At 39.8% G+C, this 20,396-nt stretch overlaps 1 protein-coding gene across 10 annotated transcripts in view; it reads left to right on the top strand.

The window, feature by feature from the left end:
* The window catches only part of LOC135104938 (thioredoxin domain-containing protein 16-like), a 428,690-nt gene that overhangs the window by 381,417 nt on the left and 26,877 nt on the right, over positions 1–20,396 (top strand). For 3 of the 10 annotated variants that reach the window (XM_064012736.1, XM_064012735.1, XM_064012737.1), the window contains one exon: positions 19,671–20,020. The exons of 3 other annotated variants lie outside the window; for them this stretch is intronic. In XM_064012736.1, the coding sequence (XP_063868806.1) occupies positions 19,671–19,789 (119 nt within the window). In that variant the 3' untranslated portion in view covers positions 19,790–20,020. Of the gene's footprint in view, positions 1–10,108; positions 10,177–19,670; positions 20,027–20,396 lie in introns of those variants that run through there. 4 more of the 10 variants (XM_064012733.1, XM_064012734.1, XM_064012728.1 and 1 more) reach the window with 3 other exon arrangements.

Here is a 20,396-nt window from a genome sequence, read left to right as displayed (position 1 = left end):
CTACTTATTTCCTCCTTACTGCAGCCCAAATAGGTGTTCATGGTAATTTCTTGGACTACTTGTACATGTACAGGGCGACTCAAATGATTGGCCACCCCATTCTTTTTGCCTGACTTGTATTCAATCTTGTATTGGTAGTCCCTCATTTCCAGGATCCATCGGTTCATCCGAGGAGATTTTGTCTTCTCCCAAAAGACTGACACCAGGAGTTGGTGAACCTGATTGTTGATTAACAATCAGCTTCCCCACAAGAAATGGCTAAATTGATGGCAAGCTAGCATTATACCTAAAATTTCTCTCTGTGGCAGAATATCTCATTTTTGTCAGTCTTAATTTCTTTTGAGAAGTAACTAATTACTCTAGGTAAACCGTCAACATTGTGCTGCATCATTATTGCCCCCACAAGGCTGGCATCTGTCTCTGAGATAAAGGTCTTGGTCATGTCTGCCCTGGTTAGAATTAGACTAATTTTTCAGTGAGGGTCTCAAATGCTTCTCTACACTCTGGAGACCAGTCAAAAGGTTGGTTTTTCTGTTAGGTTGGTTATGGGAGAAGCTATTTTGGAAAAATTTTGCACATGTCACTGGTGAAAAGAACACATCCTTAAGAAGGGACATACCTCTTTTGCTGTGCAAGGCAGTTTCATCCTTATCACTGCATCTATATTATCAGGATCTTTTTTTATAGCCATCTTTTGAAACAATATGACCAAGAAACTTAACCTCTCTCTGCCCTATGTTACAGCTTTATGCCGGCATTTCTCACATGGTTAAACAGACAATCTAACTGTGTCATCAGTGTGTCATAGTCCTTTGCATACACATAACATCATCTAAATAATTTTTTTAACCCAGTTTTCTTTTAAAATAGGAGATAGTACTTTGGTCATCTATCAAGGTGTAATAGCTTGAGAGCAATTTGAGCAAAGAGGCAGACTCATGAAGCAATATAAAGTGACACTTTCTGTACATGTGGTTAGGTCTCTACTTGCTTCATCTAACATGATCTGGTAGTATGCATCTTTAATGTCCAGTGAAGCATAATACTCATTTCCTACAACATTTTCATCGAGCTCTTCTGATGTAGATAGGGAATGGATATCAATTGTGCGATGTGTATTCACCTTCCTACAATCTAAAAACATTAACTTTTCTCCTGTGGGCTTATTTACCAGAGCTATAGGTGATAACCAAGCTGAGGTTGAAATTTCATTAATGTCTTGCTCTTCTAGGTCTTTGAGAATCTAAGCTATTATTCCCTTTGCTTTCTCTGGGTATCAATAGATTGGGGCTCTACAGGGGTTTGGATCACTAATATGAATATGAGCCAGTTCTGTTTTAAGAAGGCCCAGCTCTCCTTTCTCCACTATGAACTCCTCATGATGGTAAATTAACTCAAACAGTTGGATTTTCTGTTCTGTATCTAAGTGAGCACAACCTCATTTTTCCAGGATGTTATTTAATTTCCCATGTCTGCTGAGGTTTCCTTATACAGCATCATTCCTGGGACTGACAACTTCACTAACTCACCCATCTAGCAGTTCCTCAACCATTTCCTGCACATTTTCATTGTCATTGATCTCATAGCAGGCTATCAGGGTGCCTGGGCATAGGGAGATTGCCATTTTGGTGTTATTAATCACAGATATGCTGATAGTGTGTTATTCTGAAACCACCATCAGGAGGGGTAGCCTTGCCTGCACATGGCTACTCTGTGATTAGAGAATTAAGTGGGTATTAACTGGCTCATCTACTGCTACTTCTACCAGTGCACTTCTATAATGGTTCACATGCATCACCTGAGTTAATCATAAGTAATGGCATAGCCTTTCTACCACCTCTTTTTTTTTTTTTTTTTATCTTTTTTATGTAGGAAGGATACTGGCCAAGGGCAACAAAAATCTAATAAAAAAAAAATGCCCACTGAAATGCCAGTCCCATAAAAGGGTCAAAGCAGTGGTCAAAAATTAGTGGATAAGTGTCTTGAAACCTCCCTCTTGAAGGAATTCAAGTCATAGTAAGGTGGAAATACAGAAGCAGGCAGGGAGTTCCAGAGTTTACCAGAGAAAGGGATGAATGATTGAGAATACTGGTTAACTCTTGCATTAGAGAGGTGGACAGAATAGGGGTGAGAGAAAGAAGAAAGTCTTGTGCAGCGAGGCCGCGGAAGGAGGGGAGGCATGCAGTTAGCAAGATCAAAAGAGCAGTTAGCATGAAAATAGCGGTAGAAGACAGCTAGATATGCAACATTGCGGCGGTGAGAGAGAGGCTGAAGACAGTCAGTTAGAGGAGAGGAGTTGATGAGATGAAAAGCTTTTGATTCCACCCTGTCTAGAAGAGCAGTATGAGTGGAACCCCCCCAGACATGTGAAGCATACTCCATACATGGACAGATAAGGCCTTTGTACAGAGTTAGCAGCTGGGGGGGTGAGAAAAACTGGCGGAGACGTCTCAGAACACCTAACTTCATAGAAGCTGTTTTAGCTAGAGATGAGATGTGAAGTTTCCAGTTCAGATTATAAGTAAAGGACAGACCGAGGATGTTCAGTGTAGAAGAGGGGGACAGCTGAGTGTCATTGAAGAAGAGGGGATAGTTGTCTGGAAGGTTGTGTCGAGTTGATAGATGGAGGAATTGAGTTTTTGAGGCATTGAACAATACCAAGTTTGCTCTGCCCCAATCAGAAATTTTAGAAAGATCAGAAGTCAGGCGTTCTATGGCTTCCCTGCGTGATATATTTACCTCCTGAAGGGTTGGACGTCTATGAAAAGACGTGGAAAAGTGCAGGGTGGTATCATCAGTGTAGGAGTGGATAGGACAAGAAGTTTGGTTTAGAAGATCATTAATGAATAATAAGAAGAGAGTGGGTTACAGGACAGAACCCTGAGGAACACCACTGTTAATAGCTTTAGGAGAAGAACAGTGACCGTCTACCACAGCAGCAATAGAACGGTCAGAAAGGAAACTTGAGATGAAGTTACAGAGAGAAGGATAGAAACCGTAAGAGGGTAGTTTGGAAATCAAAGCTTTGTGCCAGACTCTATCAAAGGCTTCTGATATGTCCAAGGCAACACCAAAAGTTTCACCAAAATCTCTAAAAGAGGATGACCAAGACTCAGTAAGGAAAGCCAGAAGATCAACAGTAGAGCGGCCTTGACGGAACCCATACTGGCGATCAGATAGAAAGTTGTGAAGTGATAGATGTTTAAGAATCTTCCTGTTGAGGATAGATTCAAAAACTTTAGATAAGCAGGAAATTAAAGCAATAGGACGGTAGTTTGAGGGATTAGAGCGGTCACCCTTTTTAGGAACAGATTGAATGTAGGCAAACTTCCAGCAAGAAGGAAAGGTAGATGTTGACAGACAGAGCTGAAAGAGTTTGACTAGGCAAGGTCCAAGCACGGAGGCACAGTTTCGGAGAACAATAGGAGGGACCCCATCAGGTCCATAAGCCTTCCGAGGGTTTAGGCCAGCGAGGGCATGGAAAACATCATTGCGAAGAATTTTAATAGGTGGCATGAAGTAGTCAGAGGGTGGAGGAGAGGGAGGAACAAGCCCAGAATCGTCCAAGGTAGAGTTTTTAGCAAAGGTTTGAGCAAAGAGTTCAGCTTTAGAAATAGATGTGATAGCAGTGGTGCCATCTGGTTGAAGTAGAGGAGGGAAAGAAGAAGAAGCAAAGTTATTGGAGATATTTTTGGCTAGATGCCAGAAATCACGAGGGGAGTTAGATCTTGAAAGGTTTTGACATTTTCTGTTAATGAAGGAGTTTTTGGCTAGTTGGAGAACAGACTTGGCATGGTTCCGGGCAGAAATATAAAGTGCATGAGATTCTGGTGATGGAAGGCTTAAGTACCTTTTGTGGGCCACCTCTCTATCATGTATAGCACGAGAACAAGCTGTGTTAAACCAAGGTTTAGAAGGTTTAGGACGACAAAAAGAGTGAGGAATGTACGCCTCCATGCCAGACAGTATCACCTCTGTTATGCGCTCAGCACACAAAGACGGATCTCTGACACGGAAGCAGTAGTCATTCCAAGGAAAATCAGCGAAATACCTCCTCAGGTCCCCCCAACTAGCAGAGGCAAAATGCCAGAGGCACCTTCACTTAGGGGGATCCTGAGGAGGGATTGGAGTGATAGGACAAGATAAAGATATGAGATTGTGATCGGAGGAGCCCAACGGAGAAGAAAGGGTGACAGCATAAGCAGAAGGATTAGAGGTCAGGAAAAGGTCAAGAATGTTGGGCGTATCTCCAAGACGGTCAGGAATACGAGTAGGGTGTTGCACTAATTGCTCTAGGTCATGGAGGATAGCAAAGTTGTAGGCTAGTTCACCAGGATGGTCAGTGAAGGGAGAGGAAAGCCAAAGCTGGTGGTGAACATTGAAGTCTCCAAGAATGGAGATCTCTGGAAAAGGGAAGAGGGTCAGAATGTGCTCCACTTTGGAAGTTAAGTAGTCAAAGAATTTCTTATAGTCAGAGGAGTTAGGAGAGAGGTATACAGCACAGATAAATTTAGTATGAGAATGACTCTGTAGTCATAGCCAGATGGTGGAAAACTCGGAAGATTCAAGAGCGTGGGCACGAGAGCAGGTTAAGTCATTGCGCACATAAACACAGCATCCAGCTTTGGATCGAAAATGAGGATAGAGAAAGTAGGAGGGAACAGAAAAGGGGCTACTGTCAGTTGCCTCAGACACCTGAGTTTCAGTGAGGAAAAGAAGATGAGGTTTAGAAGAGGAGAGGTGGTGTTCTACAGATTGAAAATTAGATCTTAGACCACGAATGTTGCAGAAGTTAATGAAGAAAAAGTTGAGGGGGGTGTCAAGACACTTAGGGTCGTCGACAGAAAGGCAGTCCGACCTGGGGACATTTATGGTTCCCTCTCCAGATGGGGACTCCGAGGCTGGTGTAGGAGTCGCCATGATTTTAAAATTTTTGAGTGAAGGGTGTGTGTGTTATTAGGTGCTTGTAGTTTTGTGTGGAGGAAGAGAGTTGTCTTTAGAGGGCAGGCTGTGACTGCCCCCTTGTGTTGTGAGACACAAAGGGAAATGTTCAGTGAGGTCACAGCTGGGTTTAATGATAAGTTCACAGCACCCCCTGAACAGTGCTTTAGACCTCACTGGGAGTAATTATCGTTTCGGCAGGTGTCTACTGCCTCCTCTGGTTCTTGGACCATGCTTATCATTCTTATGCTCCCATATTGGTGTTCCTGCATCTTAAGTGGATGACTGTTCTCTTTATAGTTAATAGTTAACACCACTTGGCCTAAGATATTCATACCCAGCAGGATGTCAGTGGGTAGATAATGATCAGGAACAATGAGCACTGATGCATTGATAAATTCATAACTTGCACATGGTATGGTTACCTGAGCTTGTCTTAATACTCTAATTTTCTCTCCTGAGATGCCCTTAATTGCTAAGTTTAATTTGTGGGCCACACTCTGGTTTAGTAGTGACACCTCATTCCTGGTATCCAAAAGACATTCTAGAATGAATTTGTTAACTTCTAAATTGATTATCAGAGATCTGGATTTGATAAGTCATCTCACTCAGTCTCCTCTGCCAGGACATCCTGGTGCCCCACATCTACAATTTGGTCTTAAGCAGTCAAAACACGACCCAGGAGGCAGAATCCTCCTGCACCTTCTTCGGTCATGAGTATTGGATCGGCAGTACAGGCAATACTGGAAATTCTGTTCTCACTGCCTCAATTTTCTGTGTATACCCTTCAGGTATGATTTAAAATCATCTGCCTCAGCTCTAACTAGCTCTGGGGAAGTGTTCATGTTCACTAAGGAAGTAGATTCCTGTACTCTATAGGCTCTCTTCTTGCTTCGGGTCAGTGCTATTCCCTGTTCTACCTCACCCTATCAAAGAAGTCTTTCAAGGGAATCTTATCATCCTGGTACCTGTCATGGCAATCGTTAGGCATCCCTCTCAAAATTTTATCTCTTAAGAATTTTCTCTATTAGACACTGTCTGGACCATCTGTAACTTCCAGCAAAGCTAGCTTATATTTGATCTGAGTGTTGAACTCAACTGGGTCCTCACTGTAATGATAACTTAATTCAGTGATGGAATTTAAGATCTCTTGGTAACTTTGGTCTATGAGTTCTCAATGAGAAGGGCTTTAAATTCCTCCCATAACAATAACTGCCTTTTTGCTAAGATGCTCTGGATGTAAACTGCTATTTGGGCATCAACTCTGGTTAAAACCATTTTCTGTTACTCTTCAGCATTTTGTGAATAATTTTCTATCTGGGAGAAAAAAATTGCTAGCCTGCCTTCTCCTTCTACTTCCTGGAGATGCCTATGTTCTAGTACAGGTGTCATGAGATTTCATGAAAGCATTGGGTATTGGTCATGGTTGGTGGAACGTTAACTCACACAGTAGGTCATGGACACAGTCTTTCAAACTGTCCACTTACCTCACTAGTTCTCTCATCTTACTTTTGTCCTCCTGTCCTGCAGACAGTGGCTTCTCCTCTGTCTCCTCCTCCAGTATGTCAAAATCTATCAGGTTTATGCCCTCAGTTACCATGATGCTAAGTTCACTATCTATCATAAACTATCTAACTATGGTGGCAAGAAGTGCCAACAAGCCAAAAAAAAAAAATAAATAAATAAATGTAATTTTCATCCCCCCCATCACTACGGCACAGTAGCACCAGGGGAGGTGGAAAACCCAAGCAGGGTGATTGTTAAGTCACCTACCTGGCCCTAAACCTTAACCCAAGGAAAGAAACCAGCAGTTAGGTCTGAGCTGCTGGCCCTCCACCTGTCCAAAAGAAAATGGGGTTAGGTTTGCTATTCTATCCTACTTGTTAGCCTCACACCAGAGGGTTAATTTCCTGCAGGAGGATCAAGGTTGGAGGTATTTCACCTTGTGGACCTTGACACCCTAAAGGTCCTCCCAAGGGCTTCTTGCTGTTTTTTTTTTTTTTTAGGTGAGCCTCCCTAATGCAATTGGTCAACTTGATACAGACATGCACATGACCCTCTCTATTTAAATATACTCCATCCCAGCCCAAGCCATCCCAGAATGGTTGGACTCCAAAACTTAAGATACACTTCCCCTTTTAGGTTTTTATTCTGGAGTTTGCGACTGATAGCCTTGGCTATTTTCCAATATGTTTCCTCCTCCATTCAGAAGGAACCAACCTACCCTGGTTTTCATGGCTCAACTGAGCAACTCAGCACTCCACTTTACAACTTTCTTCTATGGCCTGGATGATCTTTTTGACGTTCTTTGCTATTTCCCTAACCACACTGTTCTGTTTTATATTGTTACTCCCTATCAAAGGATCACCAGATGATACTTTTCACGCAGCATGGGGTTTAGTCTATCATCTTCAGAAAAGCTATGTGTCTTTGCACCAGGAGCATGATAGATGTCCAAATGTACTGTATCATCCTCTATGTCCTAGGTGTTAGGGACATGGCTATGGCTTACTATGGCTGCTCAAAACGTTGATCCACTATTTTACTACCTAACCACTATCACTAACAGAAAACACACCACAGAGAAATACACAACACCAAAAATGAAAAAATAAGCAGACACAAAAAGAATAAATGCACAAACAAGAATTAACTTGAAATTAAGCTGCAATGAAAAATGTTACCACACCCTAAACTAACTAAATTCTAGCTAACTAAGACATGCGAGTACATCTGGGAAATCAAGGAATAATAAATCCCAAAAAGCTGCCATCAAAAATATGTGCTGATTCCCCAGTAACTTATTAAAAAAATAAAAATAAACAAAAAATTATATATATATATATATATATATATATATATATATATATATATATATATATATATATATATATATATATATATATATATATATATATATATATATATATATATATATATATATATATAATTCAGGAAGCAAGAAAAAACACTAAAGAATAAAAAAACTTGTATGTATGTATATCACTTACTTCCTGGTGTGATTTGCAGAGTGAAGCATTCCCCTCAGTTGACCACAAAGAAAAAAAAAGTTGCTGGCGTAAGTGAAAAAAAGTTTAAGAAATAAATACTTTTATGTAACACATTTAAGATCACAGAGAAAAACATAACACTATAAAAAAACAGACTGAGGAGGATTCCAATCTGTTAAAATCCCCCCTTTGGGGCTACACCACCTATCTAACTAAACTAACTAAACACCACAGGTCCTGGAGTGCTTGTCTGTCTTGTTGTATAGGGTGGATATCCACGTATTGGCTGTAGGCAGGTCAGGGCCCAGGTGATGGTGGGCTGGCCGCACCACCACATGGACTTATCAGTAGTGAAGACACAGCAGGAGAAGAGGTGATGGTGTTATGGTGCTAAGGAAAGGATCCACAAGCAGCCCTGGAGGTCCCTCACAGCCTCGTGGTGTCCATGTGCCATCACCTCGCAACCCCCAGGGTGTCCTGGGTTGACCATGTCCTGCTGCCTTGTCCCTCTTTGTTCACCTGGTCTCTCCTTGACGCACCTACGGGAATGCTGGGGTGTTACATCTCTGCTGGTCGCTTCTCAGGTGATTGCAGTCACCACCTATGGCCACTACTCACTGTTCCTGCCTGTTCTGGATGCCTGGTGTGAAGTTCTCTGGGCAGTTAGGGTTGACATCTTGGCTGCTTGCAAGCCAGAATCAGAGAGAGGGTGAGGGTGATGGCATTGGTACCAGCTAAGTCTCAATATCACTCAGCACCTAGCTTGGTTGCTGGTGATTGGCCACAATGTGCTTCAGTGCTACTTAGGCCTGGTTCACACCAGCCCATCACCATCACCACTGTCACTGTCCATGATGTCACAAATGGTGACCTAGATGGGAATCAGGACCCTCAACACTGATGACCATCTTGCCGTCAGAGATGAAATAAACTCATATTTTGACAGTGGAACCAGTGGTGTTGACCATTATCGATGGTGTTGGATATTCTTGATATGAAAATGTAAAATATTAGTATTTGTACACAGAGAAAGAAATAATATATTACTATAATAAATGTTTAAATATATTTTCTTAAAGTGTGAGGTGAAGACTATTGTTCAATGAATCTGGAAACATGGCAACACTGCTCACTATGCACCCTCAGCACAGCTGATCCCATGGTAAACACACAGCGTTTGAGTACATGCAGTGAGGACCATCTAGTATGCAGTAGGCTCCATGGAAACTATTTCTGTCAACCCTTATCTTTACCTCTATAAGGATCTTGTGCTCTCCTCATAGTGGCCTTTCCAGCAGTAGTTGCCATGCCCATACTATCCATCTCCTTCATCTTGCTGGCCTAACTGAGCGGTCTCCTGGTTCCGAATCATCCAGCAATAAGAGAGTAGCAATGATCTGGAGATCCTCATGGTCCATCTTGTTTTGGTGCATGTGTGGGACTGACAGGCTGACGTCATACTGTCGCCCTGTGATGGAGCTCATCTCCTCCAAAATGGATGGCCATCAAGCTAGTGATGTCATGGACGGTGACAGCAGTGATGGTAACAGGCTGGTGTGAACCAGGCCTTAGTCTTTCCAGGATCTTCCTATTCCCCACCTACTTTTCCTAAATCTGAGTAACATCCTCCTCTACCCTGGTTTTGGTATCATTATTGCACAATATTCACATTTGAGTGAGTTCTTTGGCCAGTCTGAGTGAAGTGGCCTGTGGTGCATGCTTTTTAAAATAAAGTGAGTTGGGGCCCATGAGAGATTTTCAGGGAGAATGAATTTAAAGGCCACCTTTGGTATAACAAAAACTGTGATACACTATTTAATAGGGCTTGAATGCCATGCAAGATGCTTCTGTGGCAAACTGAATTAGAGTTTATGCAGCTTGAGTTGGACCTTCAACCGGAGGAAATTGAAACTGACTTGACTGTAAATATATATATATATATATATATATATATATATATATATATATATATATATATATATATATATATATATATATATATATATATATATATATATATATATATATATATATATATATATATATATATACACACACACACACACACTTGCAAGACCCTAAGGGAGAAAATAATGGCATGGAAAATACGTTTTTTTTTTTTTTTTTTTTTTTTTTTTTTTTTTTTTTTTTTTTAGGAGGGGCACAGGCCAAGGGCAACAAAACCTCAATAAATAAAAAGGTCCACTGAGATGCTGGTCCCTGAACAAAGGTATCAGTATTGCACTTTTCCAAATAGTCATCTAATTCATCCACAATTAGTTCAAAGTTGCTATTCTGGTTCATCCAAACATTTTTTTGCAAAAATACTAATATTCCAAGACCATGATAAGAAAACCAACCCCACACCATCAAAGAGTCTGGTGTTTTACAATGTGTTTTGTGGAGCAGGGGTCGTAAGCATTACTACCAAGTCTGCAGTACACACAGTTTCTCTGGTTGTCTGTAACCTCAAAGCATGCCTCATCTGATCAAAGTACCCTATGCCATTTGTTTAAGTTTCATTGCATGTGTTGAGACACAAAAGCAAGCTTTTCCAGATGGTGAGCACATGTAACTCAAGGTTTTGGCACTGCACAGCAACTATGATATCCCAAGCTGTGTTTCACATATCTGCGCACAGTCCTCTCACTTACCCAAGCCAGCAAAGCAGGGTTCTTGGCCTTAAATTCACTGCTGGTTATGCGAGGGTGGACATCAAGGTGCCTGCAAATGATTTTCAGAGTCCATGTTTATGCACTGCTGGCTTGTGAGGTGGTGGAGAAGCATCCCCTCCTCCCTCCCAATAACTTTTGGTCCAACGCTGAACAGTTCTGAGGGCTAAACCAGTGTTTGTGGCTATTTCCTTATTTGATTTATTCTCCCTTACTAAGGGCCTGTTTTACAGTTGCTTCCTATTGTTGTGACTGTTACCAATGAGTGGTGATGTCCACTACCAACAACAAATCCGATTTCACAGATGTTTTTTGCACCATTGTTTATTTTGATTCTTGCCAGAAATTGGAATGCTGGCTTGGGAGCTGCTGGGCCTCCCCAGTGGAGCTTACCAGTGCATTTATTTCTTGCAAATATCACAAGTTCTTATTCTCTTGTACTTGTACTATTTCCTAAATTGTATATTAAAATTACTTACCAACACAACAACATTTTGTATGCTATAATAGTTATATGATGAAATTTAAGAAGAATTTGGATGGCAGCATGGACTCACTTCACCAGCTGATGAAAACTTTACTACCTGTCACACTTATTTCATCTGCTGCACCTGCTTGGTTAAAAACTGCAATAATCTTCACATATGCATAAGGTGTATGGAATTTGTTACTTAAAAGAAATATTAGATAATAATGAAATGACATTACCATTTTCACTTGGCTAGGTTTAGATTAATTCAGTTCGTTAATTTAATTTTAATGGGTAATCATGGTAAAAAAAAGAAGCACCACATTTGTGCTGAAAAATTATTAATCAGTCTCAAAATTAGTAGGCTAGGGCTATTTCCATAAGACCCGAAATATTTCAATGTATGTGTACAACGTTGAGGAAGAGAGAAATAGATTATGTGTCTGGTTGGCATACACAGAGTTTGCCGAATGTTAGACAAATATTTAAAGGGAAGAATTCAAATCACAAAATGTAAAAATGTTTGCAGTAGATGGATATGGTGTGTTGAAGGCACCAGTTTTTTCAGGCCTCTCTCTCTCTCTCTCTCTCTCTCTCTCTCTCTCTCTCTCTCTCTCTCTCTCTCTCTCTCTCTCTCTCTCTCTCTCTCTCTCTCTCTCTCTCTCTCTCTCTCTCTCTCTCTCTCTCTCTCTCTCTCTCTCTCTCTCTCTCTCTCTCTCTCTCTCTCTCTCTTTTAGTGATGGCATGGTCAGTTCTTTTGTCATGAATTAACTCAATTTGTCTAATAAGGGGGCTCCGGCATACCAACATTACTGGATCAGAGGTATTTGGTTTGTTATGATCATTACCAGGTTGGGGGATCATTGAAACTACAAAAAACAATGAATGTGAAATCAGATCAAGAAGATGGTAATATCTTTTACCAGGTTGGCAAGGCTCTTGTTTGGAAAATTACCAAGTGACAGTTAAATTGGCTCCAAGGCACACATGACTGAAATTTGGGCTTTAGTAAGAAATTTTCTAGGCCCTGTAATAGGTGATAACAGGGCAGGATGCTATGCTTGCACAACCATAAAAACAAGCCATGAGGGGCAAGAAAATTCAAACAAGAGGCAACACAAGAAATGGGCTAGCACAAACTAAGGAAATATATCATCTACTTTGGCTACGAGAGCTGCAGAGTTGCTAGATGTCGACATTCACCAAATCCCACTTTAAAATTTAAAGTTATAGTGCACAATTTAAATTTGGTCAGAGCAGAAGGCACATTCCCTCTCAGTATGTACCCAAGACCAAGGCACTTGGAGGTGTCAATATATATATATATATATATATATATATATATATATATATATATATATATATATATATATATATATATATATATATATATATATATATATATATATATATTATTACAACCACAATTCCCAGCCCTTCCACCAAGCTGCCGCACCTGGCCTAGCTTCACTGAGCCACCTCTTACATGGACTCAGTGCAGGGCTCACAGTGGGGTGTACAGGGTCCCTTGTGACTCCTGCGGGTTATTCACAAAGGTCATAACTCCAGGTCACACTAAGTGGAGGTTACCAGGCTGTTTTACCAACTCACAGACAAGGGAAATACTCCAAACGACCATTAACACCCACAGCTGTAGAACTGACAACCATGTCTAGGAAAAACAGTTAACATACGATAACACGAATACAATTGAGGTATAATCATCTGTTGGGCTTCCACCCATCCTGACAGTTCTCCCACTGCCCAACAGAGTGTTATAGCCTCAAGCTGAGTAGTATCATTTACTGCCTTCTGGGCAACAGGCCTTGTCAGGACCTGAGAAGAGAGTAAAGTTTGCTACACTGCTAATTACTTAGGTCCTCTGCAGCTGAACTGCCCATAGTAGCATTTAAGACAAACAGGATCACTAACAAAAGACACCAGAAACTACAGCAAAAAGAGACCCGACAAACGCACAGGAGGGTCAGTCACTGCTCACTGCACCAACTCAACCTATACTCTCACACAGGCGAGGAATCACTTCCCTTGATATAGTGTGTAATTCGCAACTGCTCTTACTGGCAGACCACTATGGAGACTCCTAGTCTATATAAGTAGGCCAGGCATACAGCTGGTAATGACTCCCTTATCCCCTTAAAGGCAACTGATCCAGCTAATTACAATACTGTCTCCAGGATTGCGAGTTTCAAGTTTGCGATTCACCAAGTTTACAATAGGGACCCAAAAAATTTAATTTTTATTGAAAACTGAATTTGCAATATGACCCAAACTTTGTGGGTGACACACACAGTAAGAAGCACAGGAAGTGGTGATTTCTGCTCTTGTTAACAGGGCAGAGAGGGTCGTGACGTCAGGGTGCACTACAGCGTCACCACCACAACTCTACCAGCCACTGCCATTGTTCTCTCTCTCTCTCTCTCTCTCTCTCTCTCTCTCTCTCTCTCTCTCTCTCTCAAATAATGAATGAATGAATGAGTATAAAAATAAAGATGGAAGGGACCATCAGACTCTGAGAGAATGAAGCTGAGAAGAAAAGAAGGAATGGAGAAAAGCAGTATCGATATGAAGGAAGAAGGAAAGGAATACAGGAAAATGAACAAATACATAAAGTGATGATGATATGGAATAAAGAATTGATTAAACAACATGAATGAAGTCATAAATGCACTGATAATGAGAGAGAGAGAGAGAGAGAGAGAGAGAGAGAGAGAGAGAGAGAGAGAGAGAGAGAGAGAGAGAGAGAGAGAGAGAGAGAGAGAGAGAGAGAGAAGTGTTTGGTTCTGTGTTACAGCAAAAACCTATATACACCATACACCATACACTCATACTATTTTTCCTTTATCCCTCTACTCTGCCTTCCTACTAACCCACTTCCTTTTCCTACTTTATCCATGATAAAAAAAAAAAGAGAGATGTATGTATGCTGGGGGTGAAATGGAATTATTCCAATAGTTTGCTTTAAGAAATTCGGTTAATCACATTTCCATATTGGGTATTTCTGATGAGATGTCAGTGGTTTTCAATTTTTCCCATAAGAATAATGGTTCAAAGTTTGCAATTTCAATGTTTGTGACCTATCATATGCCCATTTATCGCAAACTTGGAGACAGTACTGTAATGTCCTGCCTTAGCCTCCAATAAATATTAGAGCACGTCTCAGTACGTCTGCTCCTTCCAATTGCTGGGTAGTGACTGCATGAGAAAGCACTCCAACCACCTTCCCGCACTACTGCTAAGAGGAGGGGGTACAAGGAAAGAAGAGGGGGGTGCAACACACACACATACAGACACATGCCCACACCTGCTCCCTACGCAGTCTTTATTTGAATAAAACTTTTTACTTTCAAAAATTCTTCTGATAAAAAAATTGGGGCTAGATGAACACTGATGATTTTTTTGGCAAGGGCAACTCTTCTGCTGTAAACTAAATGAGACTCCATTTGACTGAACAAAGGGAAATAGGATAAATTTATTGGGCAAGGAGAGTTTCTGGGTGCAGAAAATCTTATGATAAGTTAATGGCAGCGAGCAGTCACTCTTAATCGTACATTTGGCATTTGTACATTGGCGCTCTCTCTCTCTCTCTCTCTCTCTCTCTCTCTCTCTGTCTCTCTCTCTCTCTCTCTCTCTCTCTCTCTCTCATTATTATCTTTTCTCTTTCATCATTCTTTCTCCATTTTATGTTGCTTTATCTTGCTCTACATTACAATATATATACATATATACTGTATTTGATGGCTCATAAGACCCACCCTTTCTCCAAAACAAAGTCTCAGGAAATGAGCCTGTGTCCTATGAGGCCAAGGTTCAGCATTGAGGCAGTGGTTGGTGGTAAGTTTATGGCAATAGAGGCTCTAAAATCAAACCCCCAGACATCTTTGCACATGTAAACAAAGTGATGATTAGTACTACACAAAACAACTCATTCTTTCAAGGTAACAATATATATTAGGTAATTTACATAGAATGACACCAGTCAGGAAGAATTTGCCTAACTGACCATGCACCACACACTCCATGTACCAAAAGAAACACATGGTTGGTTACGCACCAAACCCGGTGACATAGGCAAGCTTCACTGCGTTCTTGATGGTGTGACACCATTACTCTTTGAGGTAAGACACACTTTCATACAATTGAAATTGCACCTATCTTTTAACATTCTTATGAATGAACTTTATTACCCCTGTAATCTCTCATAGTCACTGCCAATGCCATATGCCAGGTACATGTTTACATCTCACAACAGGATTGGTATGTAGGCTACTAGCAAATATTAAAGTTTTTAAATGCAAAATATTGGGATCTAATAATGATCTAAATGTATGTGAGAGTCTTCAAATGTCTGGTGAAATCCTTCACTTCATATTCAGAGCTTAAATCCGCTCATCTATCTTTTTTTTTTTTTTTCATTTCAATGTCTGCCAAAACTGGGTGCATCTTATGATCCCATGCATCTTATGAGCCATCATATATATATATATATATATATATATATATATATATATATATATATATATATATATATATATATATATATATATATATATATATATCAATGCCTTCCTGTATCTTGGGCACATACTGACCAAGGACATAACTGATGATGAGGATATCAGGAAGCGGACCAAACAGCTCATGGTGGTGGGCAACACACTGCTCAGAAAATTCTCTTTCTGTAGCCAGATGTAGCTGTAGTCAGGAGCCACTGCTACTGCAAGACACTGTGGTCTAGCTACTGAGTAGCCTCAGTTAACAGATTCAAAGTGTGTCATAATGACATCCTCAAAAGGCTATTCAGGTTACCTAGGTAGACCAGTTCATTCTTGACATTCTCTATTCATGACCAGAGATGTCTTGGCAGCACACACAAACATCCCGCATTCAGCATAGGTAGGCTGGACAAACAAGATAATTCCATCATCACCTCTGTCAGGAACATTTGTGTGAATGGAGGCTGGCCCAGCCACCAGCAGTGGTTGAGGCTGCTCTGTAATCTATTATTAGGTCCACAATACGTTATCTAGTAGTGTAGTTCATAAGTATATACACTCAACCCCCAGCTATTGCGAGAAATTGGTCCCTTAACATCGCCGTGATAGCTAAAAACGCGATAGCCATTGTTAAGAATACATAGGAAAAAAAAAAATTGTTCGTGGCCCGCCAGAGTAGCAACACAATTCAACATATTGGCACCTTTTTTTTTCCCTCATCTCACCATGATTTATAGATCAGTCTTGAGGAGGACATGATTTGAGCTTCGCACAGCATTATGTCCAGCACTATCACTAGTGAGGTTCATATGTGCCTTAATGTGGTCCTTCTTAAGGTAAATACCTCACTGTAGACTCGTTGATGCCGAACTTAGCGCCCACTGAACTTTTACTTTGTCCACTCTCGATCAATTTCACTATCTCATATTTCACAGCATATGTAAGGTTCTTCCTCTTTTTGATTTCTTTCCCAGGCGCCGCTGTTGCCTTTCGCTGGGTCGGGTTGGGTGGTAGCGATTTCCCTGGGTGGCCAGGAGGGGGAGTAGAGGCCATTGTGGGCAGTGGGCCAAGATAAATTCATTACTGTGTAGTTATTATATTCATTATTGTACAAATTTAATTACATATGACATATATAACACGACAATCAAATATCTAATAAGCCTTTTAAACTCTGAAAAACCAAGAACAAAGATTGGTCAGAAAATGGAATATGAATTTGACACAGAACAAAATGCAAAATTATATCAAAAGATGAACAAAAGCCTTAATGTTTTGAAATTGAGAAAATGCATACTTCTAGACACCTAGTTACTTCAATCTTCTTCTGTTTCTTTTGACATACTATACATATTGTCATTCAATAATGCTAGCATTTGAGGTAGCAAACTTACACCAAAAGTACAATTTATTGAGAAAAGCCTCTTCATGTGCAACAGCTCAGTCAATGCAGTTGTAGATAAACAGTTTCTTAGTTTTATTTTCATTCTGTTTACTGCAGAAATTATTCTCTCTAATGTTGCATTAGAATGAGGCAAGCACAAAAGATTCAGCATAAATGAGGCCAAATAAGGAAATAATAGTTCATTGTCCCCTGACTTGGCATCACATACATTTATCCAAAAATTACACACGAATTATATCAGGCAGAGTGCCAAGTCACTGTTTCTCAGCATACACTATTCAGTATCAATAGGTTGTACTGGTTCATCACTAACAAGGGTGGGGAAAGCTGACGTGAGTGGAGCAAATGATGTCATACTTTTACTCTTTAAAGTTGCAGGATCTAATGTTTCTAAGTGTTGAAATGTAGAATTTCAAAAAGTAAACCTTTTCATAATTTGGACAACAGCTCAATGTAGAAGGACAAGCAATGCTGGTGGGAAAGTTCATTGGCTACTGTTGGAGTGGTGTGCTGCTTAGTGTCATCCTTACCTTGGCCCCTTAGTACATAGAAGAGCATGGCTTAAAAATTGTGAGGATCACATGGAGCAATGTCCATGGTCACAGTCAGTCACAGTGTCACAGTGAAGTTGGCCCGCAATGGAACCGATGCCCTATTGGCACGAGGCCTAAAGAGAGAGTTTTCTTAAATCAGTGAGAAAATATAACTAAATGTGATGAAGGAAAACTTGCTTTAAAATACAGGCATAAACTGTATGCAGGACAAGTGCTCTTCTCCCCACCCTCCTAGGCTCTGAATGCACTGACCTAAAAATAAAAACTATCCAAGTACATACAAAACCATTGACTTGGGACTTAAAAGAGTATTGCACAATCAATTCCATGTCTTATTCATTGATGGAATTAAACAATGTAAGAACTAAGTCGTGGAAACTTTCACACGATTCACAAAAAGGTCATTGAGATTCAGAGCATTTACAGCTATCTCCAAACAACACAGAAATTTATATTCTTGTTTACTTCACTCAATAAAGCACTATCCCTTCTCTACAACAGTCCATCCAGCCCATCAAAGATAATATTACTCTGCTTGAAGAGTACAGTGATACATCATGGTGCATAAATGATAAATGAGTGTATGGATGAAGCTTACCATTAACTCTTTCCCATAAAGCGAATTTCTAGAAAATAGGTGTTGTGTGTCATCCATACAACGACAGACATATTTGTGGTGCCATTTCCCTGAAGTGTGGCAAGCCATCACCAACAGCAGTGGTTCTTAACCTTTTTTGGCTGCAACCCAAAATTCTGTCCAGATTGAACATGGCGACCCATATACTTTCATAAACACTTTTATTTAAAATTCAAATTAAATTTAAAAGGCAAGAATGGATGTAGACTTTTTTTTTCGCTTCAGTTAATTTGTCTGTGTCTGATTTGCTTAGCCTTAGATGTTAATGACTTAGGTATTGTATACACAATTAATACTTTGATAACATTTTGAATAGCTATATTGGAAAAAAATTATGCACATATCCTTGGCGACCCAACATAGTCAGAATATGTAACAAGTCAAGAGAGAGAACTATGGAAATGAGAAATTAGCCCTAAAGCAGAAAACAGGTGAAATAGCCCTTCAATATGGTGGGTCTCCTAAATGTATTTTCATCAATACCAATTGGATTAAAATTTCAAAGAGAAGCAATAATATTCATCAGCCACGACGTAAATGTTTTACTTCTATCACTCACAACAAATATTAGTAATGATTATTAATAACTTCACAAGAATACAGTTCATACATCCCACCACACATGCTGCCAGTAATAATACTCATGCCAGGAACATGTATGGTATATTTTGTCATGTTAAAACTTTATAAGGATGATGGATTGAATATGTTATCTGTACATCTGACCATCTGAGCCTCAGACATGACATTGGTATATAGCATAAAAGGAGTTAATTTGTAGAATAGTGGTAGTACAAGTACCTGAGTGATGTGCATGTATGTCCTTGTGGATGAAGAGGCAGATTCCTTACAGGTAAGACACAAACCCTTAAATTTTCTGTAACTACATTTTTTTGACATGCTGATTGCTGATGCCTGACCGACTCAGATTGAGAAAGAGCATGAATGTCCAGTCTAGTCTGATCCATCTCTTGTCTGAGCTACTCATATGGTATGCTTATATATATATATATATATATATATATATATATATATATATATATATATATATATATATATATATATATATATATATATATATATATATATATATATATATATATATATGTAATGAGTGCAAAACTAGGGCACAGTTAACCTACCTTAATTAGGCTCACCAAGCACTCACCACAAGAACCCACTGATTAATTTAAACCTCCTGCTTAGGTTCACAGAAACCCGGGCCACAATTTAAAAATTTAATGGTTGAGTACATAATAAAGAAAACACAAATGAGTACATAATAAAGAAAACACAAATAAAATATGAGTGCTTAACACTCTTAGAGGCCACACTGCTGGCACTCCAAAATACCTGATCCCATGAGAAAATGGGTAAATCCACATACAAATAAACAGGAGAAATGAACACTTCACGCACCAACACAAGAAATGTTATATGCCACTGACACTGTCCCACCCTAACCAGTACCCCCAGGACCCTCACACCCTATAGGCCCAACCGCACACCGACCCAACGCGCTGAAGGTACACCACTACCACTACCCTGAAGTACTGCAGCTCTTCCTCCATGCACGGCGGTACTAACACCATAGCAGCCAGGGACAGCAAGTTCCTCGCTGCAGCCTCCTTAGTTCACAGTATCTGCTACGGTGCCACCTCACTGACGTCCCACAGCACACTGCCAAGACCAAACTCCTACAAATCAAATGGCAAATCCACCACTACTCTGCACCCTGTCTCTCTCTCGCTTGCCTCTCCCGCCAAAATCCCCACAACAACAAACCTTCAGGGCCTTAAGACTCGTTTTTGGCGGGCCTCGCTGACTAGTCTGTGAGCCTCTCGCAGGCGCGCCCACTTCAACTTCTTACATATATATATATATATATATATATATATATATATATATATATATATATATATATATATATATATATATATATATATATATATATATATATATATATATATATATATATATATATATATATATATATATATATATATATATATATATATATATATATATATATATATATATATATAAAGGGAGATGAAGAAAAGAAAATAGCTTAGAGAAAGTGAGTAGGAAGAGAAGAGGTGAAAAAAAGTATGAGAAAGATAGGTTGTGGGCTCGACCACATTGCTATTCTTTTATTTTTATTTATGTTTTTATTTATTTATTTATTTTTTT

This window comes from Scylla paramamosain, chromosome 11 (genome assembly GCF_035594125.1).
Source record: "Scylla paramamosain isolate STU-SP2022 chromosome 11, ASM3559412v1, whole genome shotgun sequence".
Lineage (NCBI taxonomy): Eukaryota > Metazoa > Arthropoda > Malacostraca > Decapoda > Portunidae > Scylla > Scylla paramamosain.
This window is presented reverse-complemented; position numbering and strand designations above follow the sequence as displayed.